Here is a 17,362-nt window from a genome sequence, read left to right as displayed (position 1 = left end):
TGATCTTGCCAGAGCAGTGAATTTAAAAGCACCGCATTCGTCAATCATTGTTTAACTTGTTAAACAGTTGCTGTGGCAACTCATTGCTTTGGCTAGTTATTTTTTGGGCCTGTCACAGGGTAAGTATAAAGCCCACTAGCCTAGCAGTGAATTTGGATCGAGCTTGATCAGTTGGTCATCACTTAGTTTGGTTTGGTTGGTTACAATTTTGGGCTTTGGGTTGACATAACTACCCAACTGTTTTTGCAATGACAGTTAATTATATCACATAATGACTGGTGAAAGAAAGGCTGATAGAAAAATCATGCTGCTGGACATAGGCTTACTATTCTTCTGTTCGTGAATGTCGAGCTGTCAATCAATGTCGTCACCAACGTCTGCTGTCCCGAGTAATCTCTATCGTCATCTGACGCTTCAGGTTCAAACATGTAAGGATTAATTGTGGATCATCTTCCCTGGGAGCCCTTGCCATAGTTAACGTCACGAAAGAGCAATCCTGAATGGCGAAATTCGGTGGCAATTGCACTGCTATGGACCTGCTATGCTCGCTGTGGATTGTCTTCGGTTGCATTCAGGAATTTGCGTCACACTTCTGGGTTTTGGAAGGGACTATTAACGGAGCACAAAAAAACTTTTAAAAAAACGAACAAAAAAAATGTAAATCATCCTCGCAGTTACGCATTAAAAATGACATGGTTGTTTTGACGGACTCGTCCAAAGTTTATATTCATAAAATTAAACCGAAATACGAAAAACTCTTCAGCTGCCCTTTGATAAAGCCAAGCATTTGTATGCTTTACTCTTGTTTTAAAATAATTCGGTGGGACAGTAACATGTTTAAAACTTATCATTAATATATTTGAAGCGCTAAAAAACCATGTGGCGGAAAACACTCAGGTGACTTGAAGTTCCGCTCTGAGAACCCCAATTTAGTCAAATTTCAAAATAGTCCGATATGCATGTGTGATGCATCATTGGAAAGCTTAAAATCTCAATTTCTGGGGGGAAGAAACATTTTGAACAGAAGGGCATTAAAAAACATTTTTTTTTAAACAGCAAAACCCTATTTGGAGGCGAGAGCACGCGAGAGCAGAATTACAGACGCCACGACGTTAACGAGATATTATCGCGTACTTGCCTTGTTTCGATCCAAAAACTCCATGTAGCATGTATCACCGAGTGTCAAGACACCGCTGTGAATGGCCACAGCTGGATTTTTTGTGGACTTTATGGGTGAAACATGGTAATATAACAAGGGTCGCGATGCAGAAATCGCAGACAAGGAGTGGGAGGAGTGGTCAAGAGTTTCTTTTTCATATATTTACCCTTTCAAACTTTTCCCCCCCCATTTTTCTTAACTTGGATCCATTATTTATCACCTAACATATTGGAGAAAATGCAACAGTAACAAAAAAAAAAAATACAATTAAGCAACAGTTATGAGGTAGATATCCGTGACTTTTTTACAGACACCATTTTTTTCATTGTGACATAATTTCTTTAAAAGTTTAAAATATTCGAGTGAATAATTTTTTAAAGTCATTTTTTCTTTTTTTTAAACAATTTATTAGACATCAATTAATGATTGTAGGCTAAAAATGACACCCATTTTGAATAATAAATATAATTACTTACCTTGTTTTCATGGCTGGGTTGAAACAAAAACGGTTGCGCGACGTCTATAAACAGGGGTTTCCAGGGTGAAACGAGCAAATCAAAAACAGTTAAGGGGGCTTCATGCGCCATGAATCTGCTATGGCAGCATATAGACATATTGTTCTATCAAACACAACACTTGTTTTGGCTTAAAATACAGCAGTTTCTTTTAAAGAGGAGTGCAAGAGCAGAAACTGCATTTTCAGTCTTGCCTGTGTTTTCCGCCATATATTAAAAACTATATAGCCTATACATGATTTTTTAAATTTTTTTATTTTTATTATACTTTAGGAAAAAAAGTGAAAAACGTGTTATCTATCTTTCCAACGCTAAATCAGAATAAACACATTGAACACACACACACACACACACACACACACACACACAATATTTGGGGGGGGGTACTTCGCGGTATTTCACTTATCACGGCGGGTTCTGGTCCCCATTAACCGCGAAAAAAGGGGGATCACTGTATTTAGTAAAAAAAAAAAAAAGAAATATGACAACTAAGCATATTTAATGAGTTCATTTTCTTTTTGCGTACACATTATGTAGAACGTTACAATTTTGTTTACCAAGTTTGTCGTGTCGAGTTTGTCCGTCTCACTAGCACGCACACACACCCACAGGCACCAACTCACTCCTGCACATTTCGTTCCCACCTGCTCTCTGCCTCTCGCTCTTCTCGCCCACTCTGCTCTCAGACATCCAAAATGGCGGCAGCGTCATCCATCCGGCCGCCGAGCGTCCACTCCTCTCTTGCCCGGGAGAGTGCACTTTCCCCGGGGATGAACAGCCCCGAGAGCCAGCAGCTGGAGGATGAAGAGGCGGCGGCGGCGGCGGCGGCAGGAGCGGGTACGGCAACGCAACCATCGGAGCCGTGGACGAGTCTCCGTGACTTGCCCCAGCTGGAGCCGGAGGAGATTGAGAGAAGGCTCGCTAAAACTCGCCAAGAGCTTAGCAACAGGCGGAAAATACTCATTAAAAACCTCCCGCCCGACACCACGAACCAGGTACAATACTTTGAAAAGTTTACAGCTGGCAAAGTCAAAGTTGAGTGGTGCGGTTAAGTTAAGGAGCGGCCACATTTTCAGTGCGTCCTGGTGCGTGCGTAAAAATTTGACGCCCAGCAGCCGATGGGAATCTGACCACGAGCGTCCTTTAAATTTGTGTTATAAAATGTAGATGTTTACATTTTGTCCATGTTATTACGTGAATGTCTGGCTGGTAGTGGTTAAGTGCTTCAACTTTTGTGTTAGTACAAAAAGACACTTGACAACAACATATCCACCTCTAAAATGCAAATGCAATAGTAAATTAAGCAGTAAACAGATGCAATAATTTCCATTACAGGCTTAGGGTTCTGTTGAAACAACAAATCCAGAAATGTTGACTTCAGCCCAATTAGCTCAATGTTTTGGAAAACAGTTTTTAACTGGCAACGGCCACATTTGCTTCACAAAATGGACAGATGGCACATATCATTTTACTTATTACCGTCATTGACAACGATAGACGTCCAATTCATTTTAACTAGCAGGACTGGCTCTAAATACTCCTGTTTAAATGGCATTGACAGCACCAGACGCCCAATCTGTTTTGACTGCAAGAGTTGGCAGTGATCATTCGCTTTCGCTAAAAAGCTTTCAATCATATTTGATTAAAGTCTTTCTATCAAATAATTCCAAGAATGCACTTTTAAAAAAAAAAAAAAAAAAAAAACAACATCCGACCAAATGTATATATGGTGGGACTTAATATTAAAAAAAAAAAAAAAAAAAAGAACATGCATTTCATCAGATTTACATATGGAACATTAAAAAAATAAACAAAAACTCTCGCTGACCAAATTAGAAAAGACAGTTACAGAACATAAAGTGCCATTTCAAGACATTTTTTTTTTTTCACCAAGAAGTTTTTTTTTTTTTTTTTTTTAAATAAAAAAAAGTCAGTTGTTAAAAAATACTGAGAAAAAAATTGTTCAACAATGCAATCATTTCTAATAATAATAATAACTTCAGATCACAATTTAGTTGTTTTTTTAAGTGTTATGTATATTTGGAAAAAAAACAAAAATGAGAAATTCCCGTGTGAGTGCACCATGGCCACTGGGAGGCAGCACTTCGCAGAGAAGAACCACCATTGTCGCGCTATCAAAGAATGCTTTCTTGATGTCTTTTTATTTATTTATTTATTTTATTTTAATTTGATGGTTGTTATATCATGATTTGGCCGTGTACTAATTTTACAACAATTAATCGATTAAATCGGTCAAAACCGATTGATAAATTAGTTGCCAACTAATCTGGTAATCGATTGTTGCCGGCAGCTATGAGCAGTCCAGTTTGAGTCTTTGTTTGTGGGCAATGTGAGGATGCATGCGCGAGCCATTGATTAGGGAAAGCGAAAGAGAGAGAGTTCACTGCTACACTCAGGTTAGGTTGGTGAATCAATACTATTACGAATGGTCGAAAGATAGGTTGTCTTTTGTGTTGTTAAATCCAGTGTGCCTCTGTCAGAAGTGAATAAATGGAGCCAACTGTATTGTTTGTATTCTTTGTTGATGAGACGTTATCACTTAGCACAGAGCGATACGCTGGTTTGCAATGATGCTAATCAGGGTCTTAAGTGTCTGTTTATATTTTGTTTTGCAGAACCATATTAGCACTTAAGTTATTGTTAGATAGTAAAGTTGTCTCATTTCTTTTCATAAACCACACAGATAGACTCATTCATATAACAGCTTAGAGTCTCCTTATAACACAAACTCCCATTCAAACTAGATAAATACTAGTTTACACATACCTAAATAAGGTGAATTGATGCTAATTTTTGTAAGTGCTTGACAGGCGTATTCCAATCTACATTAACCTTAAGTTAGCGGGCGACTTTGGAAAACAATTTATTTTACTACTCAGTACAATATGTGTATTTTTTTCTTGTTTTGTATGTTTAACCTTGCAGTTGATCTCAAATGGAACGTAGTAAACATTTAGAGTCTAGTTTTTTGTGTTTATCGTTTTTTTTTTTTTTGTTGTTGTTTTTTTTTGTGGAGCCTGAAAATTTGCGTCCGTGGTTAGATGTCTGATGTAATAATCATTGCCAAAAAAATCGATTATTAGATGCATCGCGATTCGACGCGTGACGATTCGATTACGATTCATAAATGTTGAAAAACGATGATTTTCCCTAATAACTTTACGACAGCAGCTCGTAGCAGAACGAAATTCAAGACACGAAACCTTTAACGGACGCACGCACAACATTATGAATGCTGCCGGTTACTGAGCGAGAGATTTACTCCTTTTCAAAAGACTGGAAAATAAATTTGTGTATGAGACAGGCAGGCACCCGGCGGTCGTGCTTCTTCGCGCAAGTTATTTTTTAGAGCGAGAGGGGAAGAGAGATAGTTCGTTGCTCCTTGTCTTTCAGTTGTCCAGCAGTAGGTTCAAGTCGTGTTAATTGGAAAAAGTCCCTAGTGTTTTGCTAATTCCCGTGTCCGTCTATCAGAGGTGAGTACACGAACCGTCTTGTACTGTTTAGCCTTTTGTGTTGTTGTTTTTGAGATGTTACTAGTTAGTGCCGAGCGCTATGCTAATTAGCAACATCGCTAACATGTATTTCCATGTCAAGTTGTGCATTGTTTGGTGGTGTACATAAGTTACTACAGATGCAGAATGTTTAAAACCAGGATTAAGTACAGCTGTAACACTACAAACATGCGAAATGGAACAGAAATTCGTGAAAACAAAGTATATTGGTTAAAAGAAGTCTTATTTCTAAAGACACTTTGTTTGTTTCCAGAAAATGTGGAATTAATTCCACCAGTGTAAATTTTATTGTATTGTTGTGAGAAATAAGTACTGCCTTTGAAACAGCTAATGTTTTTGCACCTTCTTGTGAAAAAGAGTATCTCAAGATCAGCTTTTTGTTGTATGGGCATGCTTCCATCGTTCCTGTTGAATCATTAGGATATTTTAAATAAATAATGGACATAAATTTGTCTGGCTACTTTATTAATTACTAATGTACGATGCATCAATAATCGTGATAACCGTGATCACCGTCAATATTGTGATCATCGTTCAACAATCGAATCGTAGAACCCTGAATCTTAATCGAATCGAATCGTGTGGTGCCTACAATGGCATACCCCTACTATGCAGTGACAAAGGTTCCACATTCTTTGGGTTGCAAACTGCAAAAAGTGTTTCTATTTTTATAATCATTTAATAATAATTAACACGATAAAGTCCCACTTACAGCTTTAGGTTTCGTTCAGGACACTACATTTATTGAATTTTTTTTGTTCCTGTCTATTGTCAGCATGCAAATCTTGCTGATACTGTTCTGGGATTTATGATGATCCATGCAGGAGTGTTTTAAGTGCATAAGGAGAAAAGGTTTTCTGACAAAAACTTGGTATTAGATGAATAAGAATTTCTCTCTCTGCAGTCTCCACTATGTCAGTGTTTCAGAATCATTGTGATATGTGCTGGCAGTGAGCAGAGCGGTGTGTCTGCTCTGCTGAATGTGCACATACTGTAAATCTGTCCAAATATTTAAAGGACGAGGTGTGTTTTTTTTTTTTTTTTGTATGCTGGGCCTTACTGACTGGCTGCAGTGCTGTTAATTGGCACAAGATAGCATCCTGCTTGTCTTGTCTTGTTTTTTTTTTTACCGGTCCTGTTAGGCCGTTTGTTCATGAAGTTTGCTGGATCTGTATGCCTTTTTCATGATGGAACGGGGGTGGGGGTAGGACTAGAGAAAATGACCGGGCGGGGGTAATGAACTAGACAACATACTGTGATTCCATGTCTCTTGCGAAGCGTCTTTGTGTGGCTTGAAAAGCGCTCTAGAAATAAAATGTATTATTATTATTATTATTACAACGTTAAAATGGCATTAGTTATACATCATCGGTCACAGATCTAATCCGTCTGTCGGACATCAGATGCGACCAAAGGATGCAAACGGACGGCCGCTTGAGATATTGCGATGTGGAGGAAACCGGACTATCAGGAGAAACCACACACAAGCATGGGGAGAACATGCAGATTCCATACAGGAAGGAGGGTGCTTAGGATTGAACCCTAGATTTAAGAACTATGACGTGCTAACAACTTCCACCAAAGATTTTATTTTTACTGTACATGGCACCATGAGAGTTTGACTTAATGGGACTAATTCAACTTGACAAACCTGTGACCTGGCTTGACTCGACATTACCCCGTTACTCGACTCGACTTGACTCGCCCACAACAGGAAAGACTTGGGACTGGCAAGAGACTCGGACCAAGAGAGGCTTGTGCAATTGCCTCATATACGCATCACGCAGACTCAACCAGTATGTAGTTAATTTTGCCTGCTGCCAACTAAGTGTCGCTAATATAAGTAAACGAAGGCTACCACTACAGTAGGATGAATAACTTTATCCAGGGCATTTTATACTTAACATCATATATTGCTATTAAGGAGTGTTAATGACCTCCCTGCTGCTGCAAGGTAATCCTGCATTTACGATGGATGAAATATATATTTTTTTGGTCCTCCATGCAGTATATCCTGATTATGGAATATAGCATTCAGAGCCAGTGCCCATTCTGACAGAGCAGACAAAACTTCATGTCAGTCTGTGGATAAATCATAGCTTACGTAGAAAATACATTACCATCAGTTTTATTCTGGATAACTAGTGACCATCTAAATGTTATCTCTTATGTTATGTATTTTTCATTCTGCTTATCCTCATCAGTGTGTTTAGCCTCCCTATCACGGCTGTCTTTGGGCGAGAGGCAGGATGAACTATGAACTGAACACCAGCTAGTTTTTGTGCATATATGGACAAGCAAGTATTCATGCCTAAGGAATATTTAGTCTTCAATCTTACATGCGTGTTTTTTTTAAATAGGGGAGGTTTAAAGAGCATATGACAGGAGAAAAAAAGTCTTAAATGGCATTATTATGTGAATTAGAATCATATTTTGAGACGATTCGACTATATACAACAATTTAGCAAAGTGCAGATGACGAGAAATTAGCCTTTTAATCTGCCGGTTAGCCACGCCTACCATTATAGGGCTTTAGCGTCCCCAACAGGTGGATGACGTCAGCGGTAGACTGGGCTCATCGGTTTTACTATTCAGCCCATTGAGGGGGAATTATTTAGAACGAGGAAAACGCAACGAAGAGAGCCACAAAATGTCATTGTTTCAGTCTCTCTACTCCAATATTTTTACAGGATATTCTTTTTATCCAAGTATTTTCCCCAATTGCTAAATAAATGGCATGGTCATGACAAATAACAGTCTTGTGCTAAATGGAATATGAAATAATAAAAATGCATTTATTCAGGACAACATGGCAAAATTACTCCATAATGGTCAAAACTGTTGACTTCACCTTTACTGTCGCACCTCCCGAACGAAATTTTATGACACCTAAATCGGACATATGTCATTTCCCTTCCCCGGCTTCGGAGAATGTAAACAAACCAAAAGGCGTGACAGCTAGCCGACATGCCAACCCGAACCGAGTGATGTTTTCAAAGTCTTCGAAGCGGAAAATCACACATAGCTAGCCTGGATTTATTAACATGACGACTGGGTTGTCGATTGTCTCTGCGGATCGGCAAACCGCCCGGCGGAGAGCAATTTACAGTTCGTTCCCCGGAGGAGGGTGGCTGCAGTTGTTGTGCAGCTAACGTGCTGCTAATGTGCATGAGGACAGCTTTTTACATGCCTATCAATGATCAAACGTAAGTAGTCCTTTATTTAAAGAAAGTTTGTAGTGTTTACTTTGTAATCGCTGTATTTGTATTTGACATAATACAAAACAAGATATTTACTCACTTCCTCGTAAGTCCAATGGTCCCACAGTAAATATCCACGGTGAATGGGAACCTTATGAAACTCCAAAAAGGCGCATACACGTCACAGCGCTCTCCTCCTCAATGCAAGACCGAAGCCGGAAGTCACTCATTTTCATGGCGCGGGATTCAAAAAACTAAATATATATAGGGCAAATATAAAATACTAAATAAATATAACGATCGCTTCCACACACATCCAAGCGGTCCATATCATTCAGGAGCATAAAATGCCGCTTGTATTATGAAATAAACATGCTTTTTCGTGTCACATGCACTTTAAGTCCCAGGTATGAACTCTGAACTGTGAGGTAGTCGTGCTATTCAGTGAGGCAGTCAGAAATCTTGCAGCCTGAATCTCACATTATAAAAGGATTTCATTGGACATTTAACAAGACAATGTGATCATCATATATAAACTCATCATTATAGCGTACACCTGAAAGATTTATTCATGCACACAATGTGTTCTATTTGCAACAATTTATTGAGTGCAGATGTATATGCATGTAAAAATATTCAAAATGCACGGAAATCTGACAATCATTGTATGCCTCTGAAAGGCTCTTATTCCACCCACCACCTCCACTGTCTTTACATTTTGCATGTTTGTGTGCTGTTGTGTCTGTGTGTTAGTGCTTCAGTGGGTCAGCAGCATATGGTCTTGAAATCTGCTTGACCTCAGAATGGACAGACTCCATCTCCTCCAAATCAGCAATGAAACTACATGCAAGCTTTTCTTGTGTGCCACTTTGCTATCACCAAGATTAAGAAGTTAGCCTAGATTGTGATATATAGCTTTACAATTACAAGTTCTCGTCAAAAGAAGGATTACACTAGGGCTGTCAAATGATTAAAATTTTTAATCGAGTTAATCACAGCTTAAAAAAATAATTAATCGTAATTAATCGCAATTCAAACCATCTATAAAATATGCCATATTTTTCTGTAAATTATTGTTGGAATGGAAAGATAAGACACTAGACGGATATATAGATTCAACATACTGTACATAAGTTCTGTATTTGTTTATTATAACAATAAATCAACAAGATGACATTAACATTCTGTTAAAGCGATCCATGTATAGAAAGACTTGTAGTTCTTAAAAGATAAATGTTAGTACAAGTTATAGAAATTTTATATTAAAACCCCTCTTAATGTTTTCGTTTTAATAAAATTTGTAAAATTTTCAATCAAAAAATAAACTAGTAGCTTGCCATTGTTGATGTCAATAATTACACATTGCTCATGGTGCTGAAACCCCAAAAAAATCAGTCGCACCCAAGCGCCAGCAGAGGGTGACAAAACACCAAAAAGCACAAGTAACAAGTGGACATCATACTGTGCTGTCATTTTAATCTGTTTGAGCGGGGCATGTGCGTTAATGCGTCAAATATTTTAACGTGATTAATTTTAAAAATTAATTAGCGCCCGTTAACGCGATAATTTTGACAGCCCTAATTTACACATAAATCAAATTTGCAAAATTCACTTACATTCGAAATCGCCTATTATTGCGGTACCTGGTGCACAACCTGTTCTTGCCGGATATTCTGATGCCAGACATTAACCCCTGCAGTCTGCAATCAAATATGACAACAATGGTACTCAATGGTTTGATCTGTAGCATTTTTTTATGTCCCACTAAAGGATGTGTCCAAAAATGACATCGTTCACTCGTTCGTCTCATTCATGCTACTTCAATCAAGATGCGCCACAGGAATTGCGCTCAAATAAAATGAAAACAGTTTATGGCTATGCTTCTCCCATTCAAATAGACCAAACGTGATGGGACACGATGCCCCTTTTTTAATACTTGGTTGCAAATCTTTTTCAGTCAATCACAGCCTAAAACCTTGAACGCACAGACATCCCCACACACTGGATTCTATTGGGATTTTAAATACACCATCATATTCTGTCCGGCAGAACATCACTCTGTCAAACTGTATGAGGCTTATGTTTTCAGTTCTTGCTTGTTCTTGGTGCATTTTCTGTACGTGAAATGCATGCTCTACTGGATTCATGTCAGGTCCGTCTGCACCATAAAAATGAAAATCCATGAGTTCTGAAGCATTATTCTGAATATCAGAGGATATTATCGGTGGAACACCCCAGATTTCATCCTATTGCTTTAGCAGTAGTCACATCTTCAAGCCTTTAAATATCTTTTGAAGCAGACAGTTTGTTGCTCACTGTATGCCATATTCTCAGAACAATTCCATGCAAATGACCGGCAAAACGTTGGTTCAGTATTGTTCAGTAACAAGCTTGTCTCTGCATGTCACAGTGTTAACAGCACCAAATTAGCTGGGCTGGATGTCTGTCTGCAACAACAAAAAAAGATTATAACTTTACAAACATTTACTGTTTGCACTTGTGCGAGTGTATGAAAAATTTCCTGTCTCAAACTTTAAGGGCAAAATGTGACACAAATCTTCGACACAGTTGGATACATTTAGTTGCTCAGAAACTTAACTGTAACCCTTACACTACTGAAAATGTAAAAACGTCCGACTAAGCTACAGATTTCGCCCTCTGAAACTGAAAGCCCTCTCAAAGGACACGATTGCTACTGATGTGTTGTTTTGATCACAATGTCTGTGGAACATTGACATGAGAAGATGGGTGAACGTTGTCTCAGTGGGCTAATAACCTCCAATCTGAATCGTATGCTTTTAGGACAAGTCCCAGCTAAGATAGTTGGCTGAGGATGGAGCAGCATGAGGTGGTTGAGTTCACGCGGGCTGACGGTCGCATCAGGCATGTCTGTGGGCACACCACCTGCCTCTCTCTGGCTTAGATCTGTTTTACACAAAACCTGATCAAAAAGCATAGCAGTAGCAGTAATGTATTGTACTGTACTGTACTACTGTAGTTTATGTTAATGTGTTAGAGGGAAAACTGAATCAATGATATAATGCTTGCCTCTTCAAGCAGATATTTGTTGGGTAAGTAAAACAAACAAATAAAAAGGACATGATTGGTAATTTGGGTCATATGATCTATCCATTTTATTCCGCTTGTCCCTAATAGGGTCAAGGGTGACCTGTAACCTATCCCAGATGACTTTGGTCAAAAGGAGGACTTTCAATTGGTTACTATGCGGTCTTAGGGCACGGCTTATATCAGACAGAAAATGTTTTGTATTCTGGTAAGAAAACCTATTTGTAAATATCTTGTGGCATGTGACAAAAGAAGTCGGACTTTATGGAAAGTAGGTAAATATTAAAGCTAATCGTGTTTTCTTTCGTCCGTTGACTCAAGATTAGTGCAGAATCACAGGATGGCGATTTCAAGCATATTTTGCAGAAAATGTTTGATAAATTACATAGCCAAGTAATTATTAGAGGCGTGCGAAATTTCCGATTCTTAAATTATTCGCGACTCGGCTGTGGAAGATTCGAGATCGATTCACAAACATCCAAATTCTGATTATTTAATCATACCAGGTGAAGCGTAACTAAAACCCAGTCAGCGCGGTCTTCAGGGCGCAATGAGGGATGGACCGAGAGTAAATATCATGTTCAACTCATGCTGCTAGATAAAAAAGCAATAATGCCTGCGGTCAACAGCTAGTTGCTACAAACATACGGCCACATAATGCTACGATAGATATCACATATATATAGAACTGGATGTGAAATGACAGACGACGGCGGCGTTAGAACATGTTTAGAGAACTAGATGCCAAATGACAGACTTCCCGGCGTTGTAAACAGCCGCCATCATAAAGCAGTAGACTTCTCTGGAAGGCTCTGTTGTAGCGAACCCAATTAACCTTTTATTTAAAACACTCCTAAATCGGCAAAATATTGACTTGAATCTATCTCTAAATGATGAAACAGTTTTAAAACTTTCACATGTTGAAAGTAGACAGAAGGGAAATTATGGAATAACGGGAGCAATTTTAACATCTTCATCGGTTGATTCACAACATTAAATTAATTGAATGTAGTTTAAAGCTGCTGATACAGAATGGGGACTTGAGTATTTTATTTACTGTTTTGAACCGTTAACTTAATACTGAAATCGTAGTTTGGTTTAGCCTAAGAAGATTTTTGAACAATTTAGGAACTAATGTACGAAACATTAAAATTAAAAGCGTGGGGGGGGGGGGGGATAATAATCGATTTATAATAGAATGGTAGCCTCTGAATCGTAATCAAATCGTTAGGTGCCCCAAGATTCCCACCTGTAGTAATTATTCCTCTTTTTTTTTTTTTTTTTTTTTTTTTTTTAATATCTCTGTTAGTAAACAGTTTCTTAAAATGATATTGCGAATATTTGGGATAACATTTTTGAACACCTCAATTTGGCGCAAGATGTGCTACCCAATAAAAGTGTGACACATGGCGTTTTACAGTATGTTACAAAGCAGGTAATGGAGGAAAAAAAATCAAAATTTACAGAAATTGGACTGGGACAGGAAAATGAGTAAGTGTTACATTGCCTTGTGTGCTGTAAGATTCTGGCTGGTCGCCATCTGAATATTGAAACACTCTGATACACTCTTATTTATGTTGCTGCTTAAGCAGAAATCATGCTAACATAAAAGAGAAGCATTTTTAAAGCCCTTATTGGTGCTGTTGTAAACAGCCCTTTAACATTGCAGATTCATTGATATCCTTGGAGTAAGAATGACTCAGTTACAATCTGTGATGTGACAATTTCAGCTCATACATTCAACGCTAAAGGAATTGTAATTGAAAAATATTACTATTTCCAAAAATTGAACACTGTTGTAGCGAATACCATTATTATTTGATTTACTAAACATGATACCCCATAATTTTATCAACTGCTAAAGTAATTCTATTATTTTATTTGTTGTTGTTGTTTTTTTACAGAGATCTCATAAATCTAAAGCATTCTTGTTTTAAATGTTTTGTGACTGGATATGTCAATGACTAGAAAGAGCCCACCTTTTCCTTCTCTCAATCTGTTTAGCTCTCAGCACTCTGATTTTCAAGGGCCAGTGAGCTGGTCTCTGTGGGCTGCCTTACATGGCCATACCTGAATATGCCTGCCTTTTGCGGTGAGTGGGTTGGATTCTGTTGAGCTTGAAAAGGGAAGCTTATTCAAAGCCTCTCATATGATGTAAAGCAATTGTTTTGTCTCCTTTTAAATGATATGATACATAGCACTCAATACCTTTTCCATCAAAGCAACAGTGACACTATATTTCTTAGACATGTCCCGATCCGATATGTGGATCGCATCGGTATTGGATTGGCCGACATAGAAAAGTTCCGATCCAGATTTCCGATCCAATTTTTTAAATAAACTCCGGTACGGGTTTTCCAGCGCACCGATTTACATAATCCATTCCAGTTTTTGCTTCGGTTTCCCTAAAATCCGGTTGGCATTTTACGGCACACCTTCAACACACTACATTACCGTCTCCCAATTTACCGAGAGACTTTATCGGTAAAAATGTCAGCTGTGTGGGATCATTTCACCTTAAAGGACGACAAAGACGAAGAGGCAGAGTGCAACATATGCCACAATAAAGTCAAGCGTGGTGGTAAAGCTGTAAAAAGTTTTCATACAACCAACCTAATCAAGCATTTAGCGAAATACCACCACAAACAATATGAGGAGTATGTTAAGAAAACCGAAGACAAAAAGAAAGGTCCTACGCATCTAACACTGGCAGAAACTTTTGCTATGCGTGACAAACTGGCACTCGACAGTCCCAAAGCCCAGGGAATAACAAGAGTCATTGCCGAAGAATTTGTTCTGGATGACGAGCTATTATCTCTCGTGAGTAAAGACGCACCATCCAACAATTAGAACCACGGTACAACATGCCCAGCCGTCATTACATCCTTGAGCGATTCGGCCGTGGCAGATTCGAGAACGATTCACAACATTCAAATTCCGATTATTGAAATACGTCAAGTAAAGCTGAACTAATACACAGCACGGTCTTCGGGACGCAATGAGAAACGGACCGCATTGCGTCCCGAGAGTAAACCTCATGCTTGTCATAGACCCGGGTAATGCCAATGCTCGACTCACGGCTTTAGCTCAAATCATGCCGCTGGATAAAAAATACAAGCGAATACCTGACTGCTGCTGACAGCCGCTACAAACTACGTCAACGTCGTTTTACTATAGATAATAGATATCATATGTATATAGAACTAGATGCAAGATGACAGACTCGACGGCGTTAGCAACACTGAGTATGGAAAACTACATGCGTTAGTAAACAGCCGCCATCTTAAAGCAGGAGACTTCCCTAGTAGGCTGTTGTGAACCTTGCAAGCGAACCTAATTAACTTTTTATCTAAAATACTCCTAAATCGGCAAAATCTTGACTTGAATCTATCTTCAAAACAGTTTTAAAACTTTAACATGTCGAAAGTAGACAGAAGGGAAATTATGGAATAACGGGAGCAATTTTAACAACTTTAATAGTTGATTCGCAAAGTTAAATTAATTGAATGTAGTTTAAAGCTGCTGATACAGAATGGGGACTTGAGTATCTTATTTACTGTTTTAAAATGTTAACTTGATACTGAAATAGTCGTTTATTTAAACCTGAGAGGCTTTTTATACAATTATTGTAACTAATGCACGAAATATTAAAAGCATCTAATAGCTTGGGTGGTTTGTGGGATTTTCCACTGAGGTTGTTTGTGTGTTTTGCTTTTTTAAGACAGTTTACAATATTATTTGCACGTTTTACTGACTGACTATGCCATTTCTGTTTGTTATTTAGTATGTTTTGTGTTTGTCACTGAATAAACAGGTCAAATTCTTGTTACCAATCGTTGTGTGTTATTCAAACTCACCTAATTCAACTGGCTAGTTGTTATCAAGAGTACTAAAACCCTTTTCAACATGAGCCTGACAACTAAGTAATGAGGCTAAATAACTTTAAACTTTAACACATGCTCAGATAGGCCGGTATCTGTATCGGCCAGTATCGGTATCGGATCGGAAGTGCAAAACAATACCGGTATCGGATCGGAAGTACAAAAACCTGGATCGGGACATCCCTAATATTTCTAACGGTGATGTTGTTTTTCGCTCTACTACATACCGGTCAGTCTCGGCCCAAGGCTTCCCTTAAGAAACATAACTAATTACCTTATTCTTAAACAAAACCCGTACACATCTAAAATTGATCTGTGTGTGTGTGGGGTGTGTGAGTGTGTGTGTGTGTGTGTGTGTGTGTATGTAATACACAGTTGTTTTACAGTTCATGTTTTTAAATTAAATTTTAAAACAATATTAAATGTGATTGAAACACATAGTGTTAGTAATATTGTGAAATAAAGTTTGTTTGAATTGCATATGTATCTACGAGTTTAATATTTTCTATTTAGTACTGAAAAATAGTTCAGACAACAAAAAATTCATACCGTTGCAATTGTTGAGTCTGGATACGTAGTTGATGTGTGCAGTGTTGTGTTTTACATGCTGTCCCTAAATGTACTGCGTGACTGATTGGAGAGAGAGAGTGGGAGGTGTGGACAAGTTTCTGGGAGCGCAAAGCCTGTTGTTTTGTTGGCGTCAGCTACGTCTTAGTCGTGTTCGTGCTCTCGGTTGCAAATAAACCATTGAAAACCCTAACAGAGTTGGTGTTGTTGTTTGTTGTTGCTACAATATACATGATTTTTTTTTGTAAATCATAAGGTGCCGGAACGCAAAGTCCATATGACAGTGCAAGGATGACGAGACGGGCACAGGTCCCGGAACATACGCAGAAAATGGTGCTGAAAACAACACGCAAATGCCCACTTACCATGCTGTGGGACTTGCAAGCCACAATCCATGGTATAAATGTTATGACAACAATTAACAATTATTTAGGTTATACTTTGCACAGCACAAACAATTGCCCAAACCTGAATTTCCTATAAGGGTACTGGGCTCCGGCTGTTGGTGGTCCACCTGGCTGACTGCTGGCCCCCACTCCGGGTGGCGCTGAACCTGACCATCTCCTGCCACGGTAGCAGCCTCCTGCCCCGGCTTGGCTGGCTGTCCGTGAACCTGGCTAGCTGGTGCGGCGCTAGTCTCCTGCTGCACCCGGTCCTGCCCGTTAACATGATCGGTGCATCTGGCCTCATCGCCGGTTGTTGCTTTTCTCACTCGTTTTGAACCATCTTCCTTCTTTTTGAAAAAAGACAGTCAATGCAACTGTCTTTTTGGCATGTTGAAATACCGTTTGATCTTGGCGGCTTGCTCCCAAGATGCCGCACATTTCCAAAGTTTAAAAAAAAAAAAATTTTATGTCGGCCGTGATTTGTTGGTCCAGCTTTTCAGTGCATCAACAAATCTCCGACTCTTTCAAATGACGTCAAATTTTTATAAACAACATGCAATTCTTGGGATTTGTTCTGTAAATGACTTAATGCATTTTATTATTTTATTTTATCATGTAATGACCGTAACTAAGCACGGTCCCTTTAAGAGACGCTGGGACTGGAGAGCTGTGAGGTAGTAGGAAGCGAGAGGGAGACAGGCGAGAAGCAAAAGTTAGCTGTCGAATGTGGCGGCAGTCTGCTGTTATTTTGTGTATCGTTTTCTTTATGTTGTCACAATACATTTGAGAAAGACATCAACAACTCCCCCCCATTCAGGGCTATTACAATACATTTTTAAAAACGTTTTTATATTATTATTATTTTCTATACACGAGAGGTGCCGGATCTGCCCAAATTAGTCCCGGAACACAGAGAAGCCAAAATCAATAGGTGTCGGATCTTGTTCCGGCAGGATCCGGCACATATTAACCCCTGCCGCACACCGTATCCGTTAAAAAGAGTGAAAATCACATACATAATACAGGCTAAACGTACACGTTGACAGCTATGCTAC

The 17,362-nt window shown here is 38.8% G+C and overlaps 1 protein-coding gene across 1 annotated transcript in view; it reads left to right on the top strand.

Moving 5' to 3' along the window:
- Positions 1–2,331: 2,331 nt before the first annotated feature.
- The window catches only part of raver2 (ribonucleoprotein, PTB-binding 2), a 93,487-nt gene continuing 78,456 nt past the window's right edge, over positions 2,332–17,362 (top strand). Inside the window, exon 1 of the mRNA XM_057840920.1 lies at positions 2,332–2,669. Coding sequence (XP_057696903.1) covers positions 2,370–2,669 — 300 coding nt within the window. The 5' untranslated portion in view covers positions 2,332–2,369. The remainder of the gene's footprint in view (positions 2,670–17,362) is intronic.

This window comes from Corythoichthys intestinalis, chromosome 7 (assembly GCF_030265065.1).
Source record: "Corythoichthys intestinalis isolate RoL2023-P3 chromosome 7, ASM3026506v1, whole genome shotgun sequence".
NCBI classification, from domain to species: domain Eukaryota; kingdom Metazoa; phylum Chordata; class Actinopteri; order Syngnathiformes; family Syngnathidae; genus Corythoichthys; species Corythoichthys intestinalis.
The sequence above is the reverse complement of the archived record's forward strand: the minus strand, read 5'-3'. Positions and strand labels throughout refer to the sequence as shown.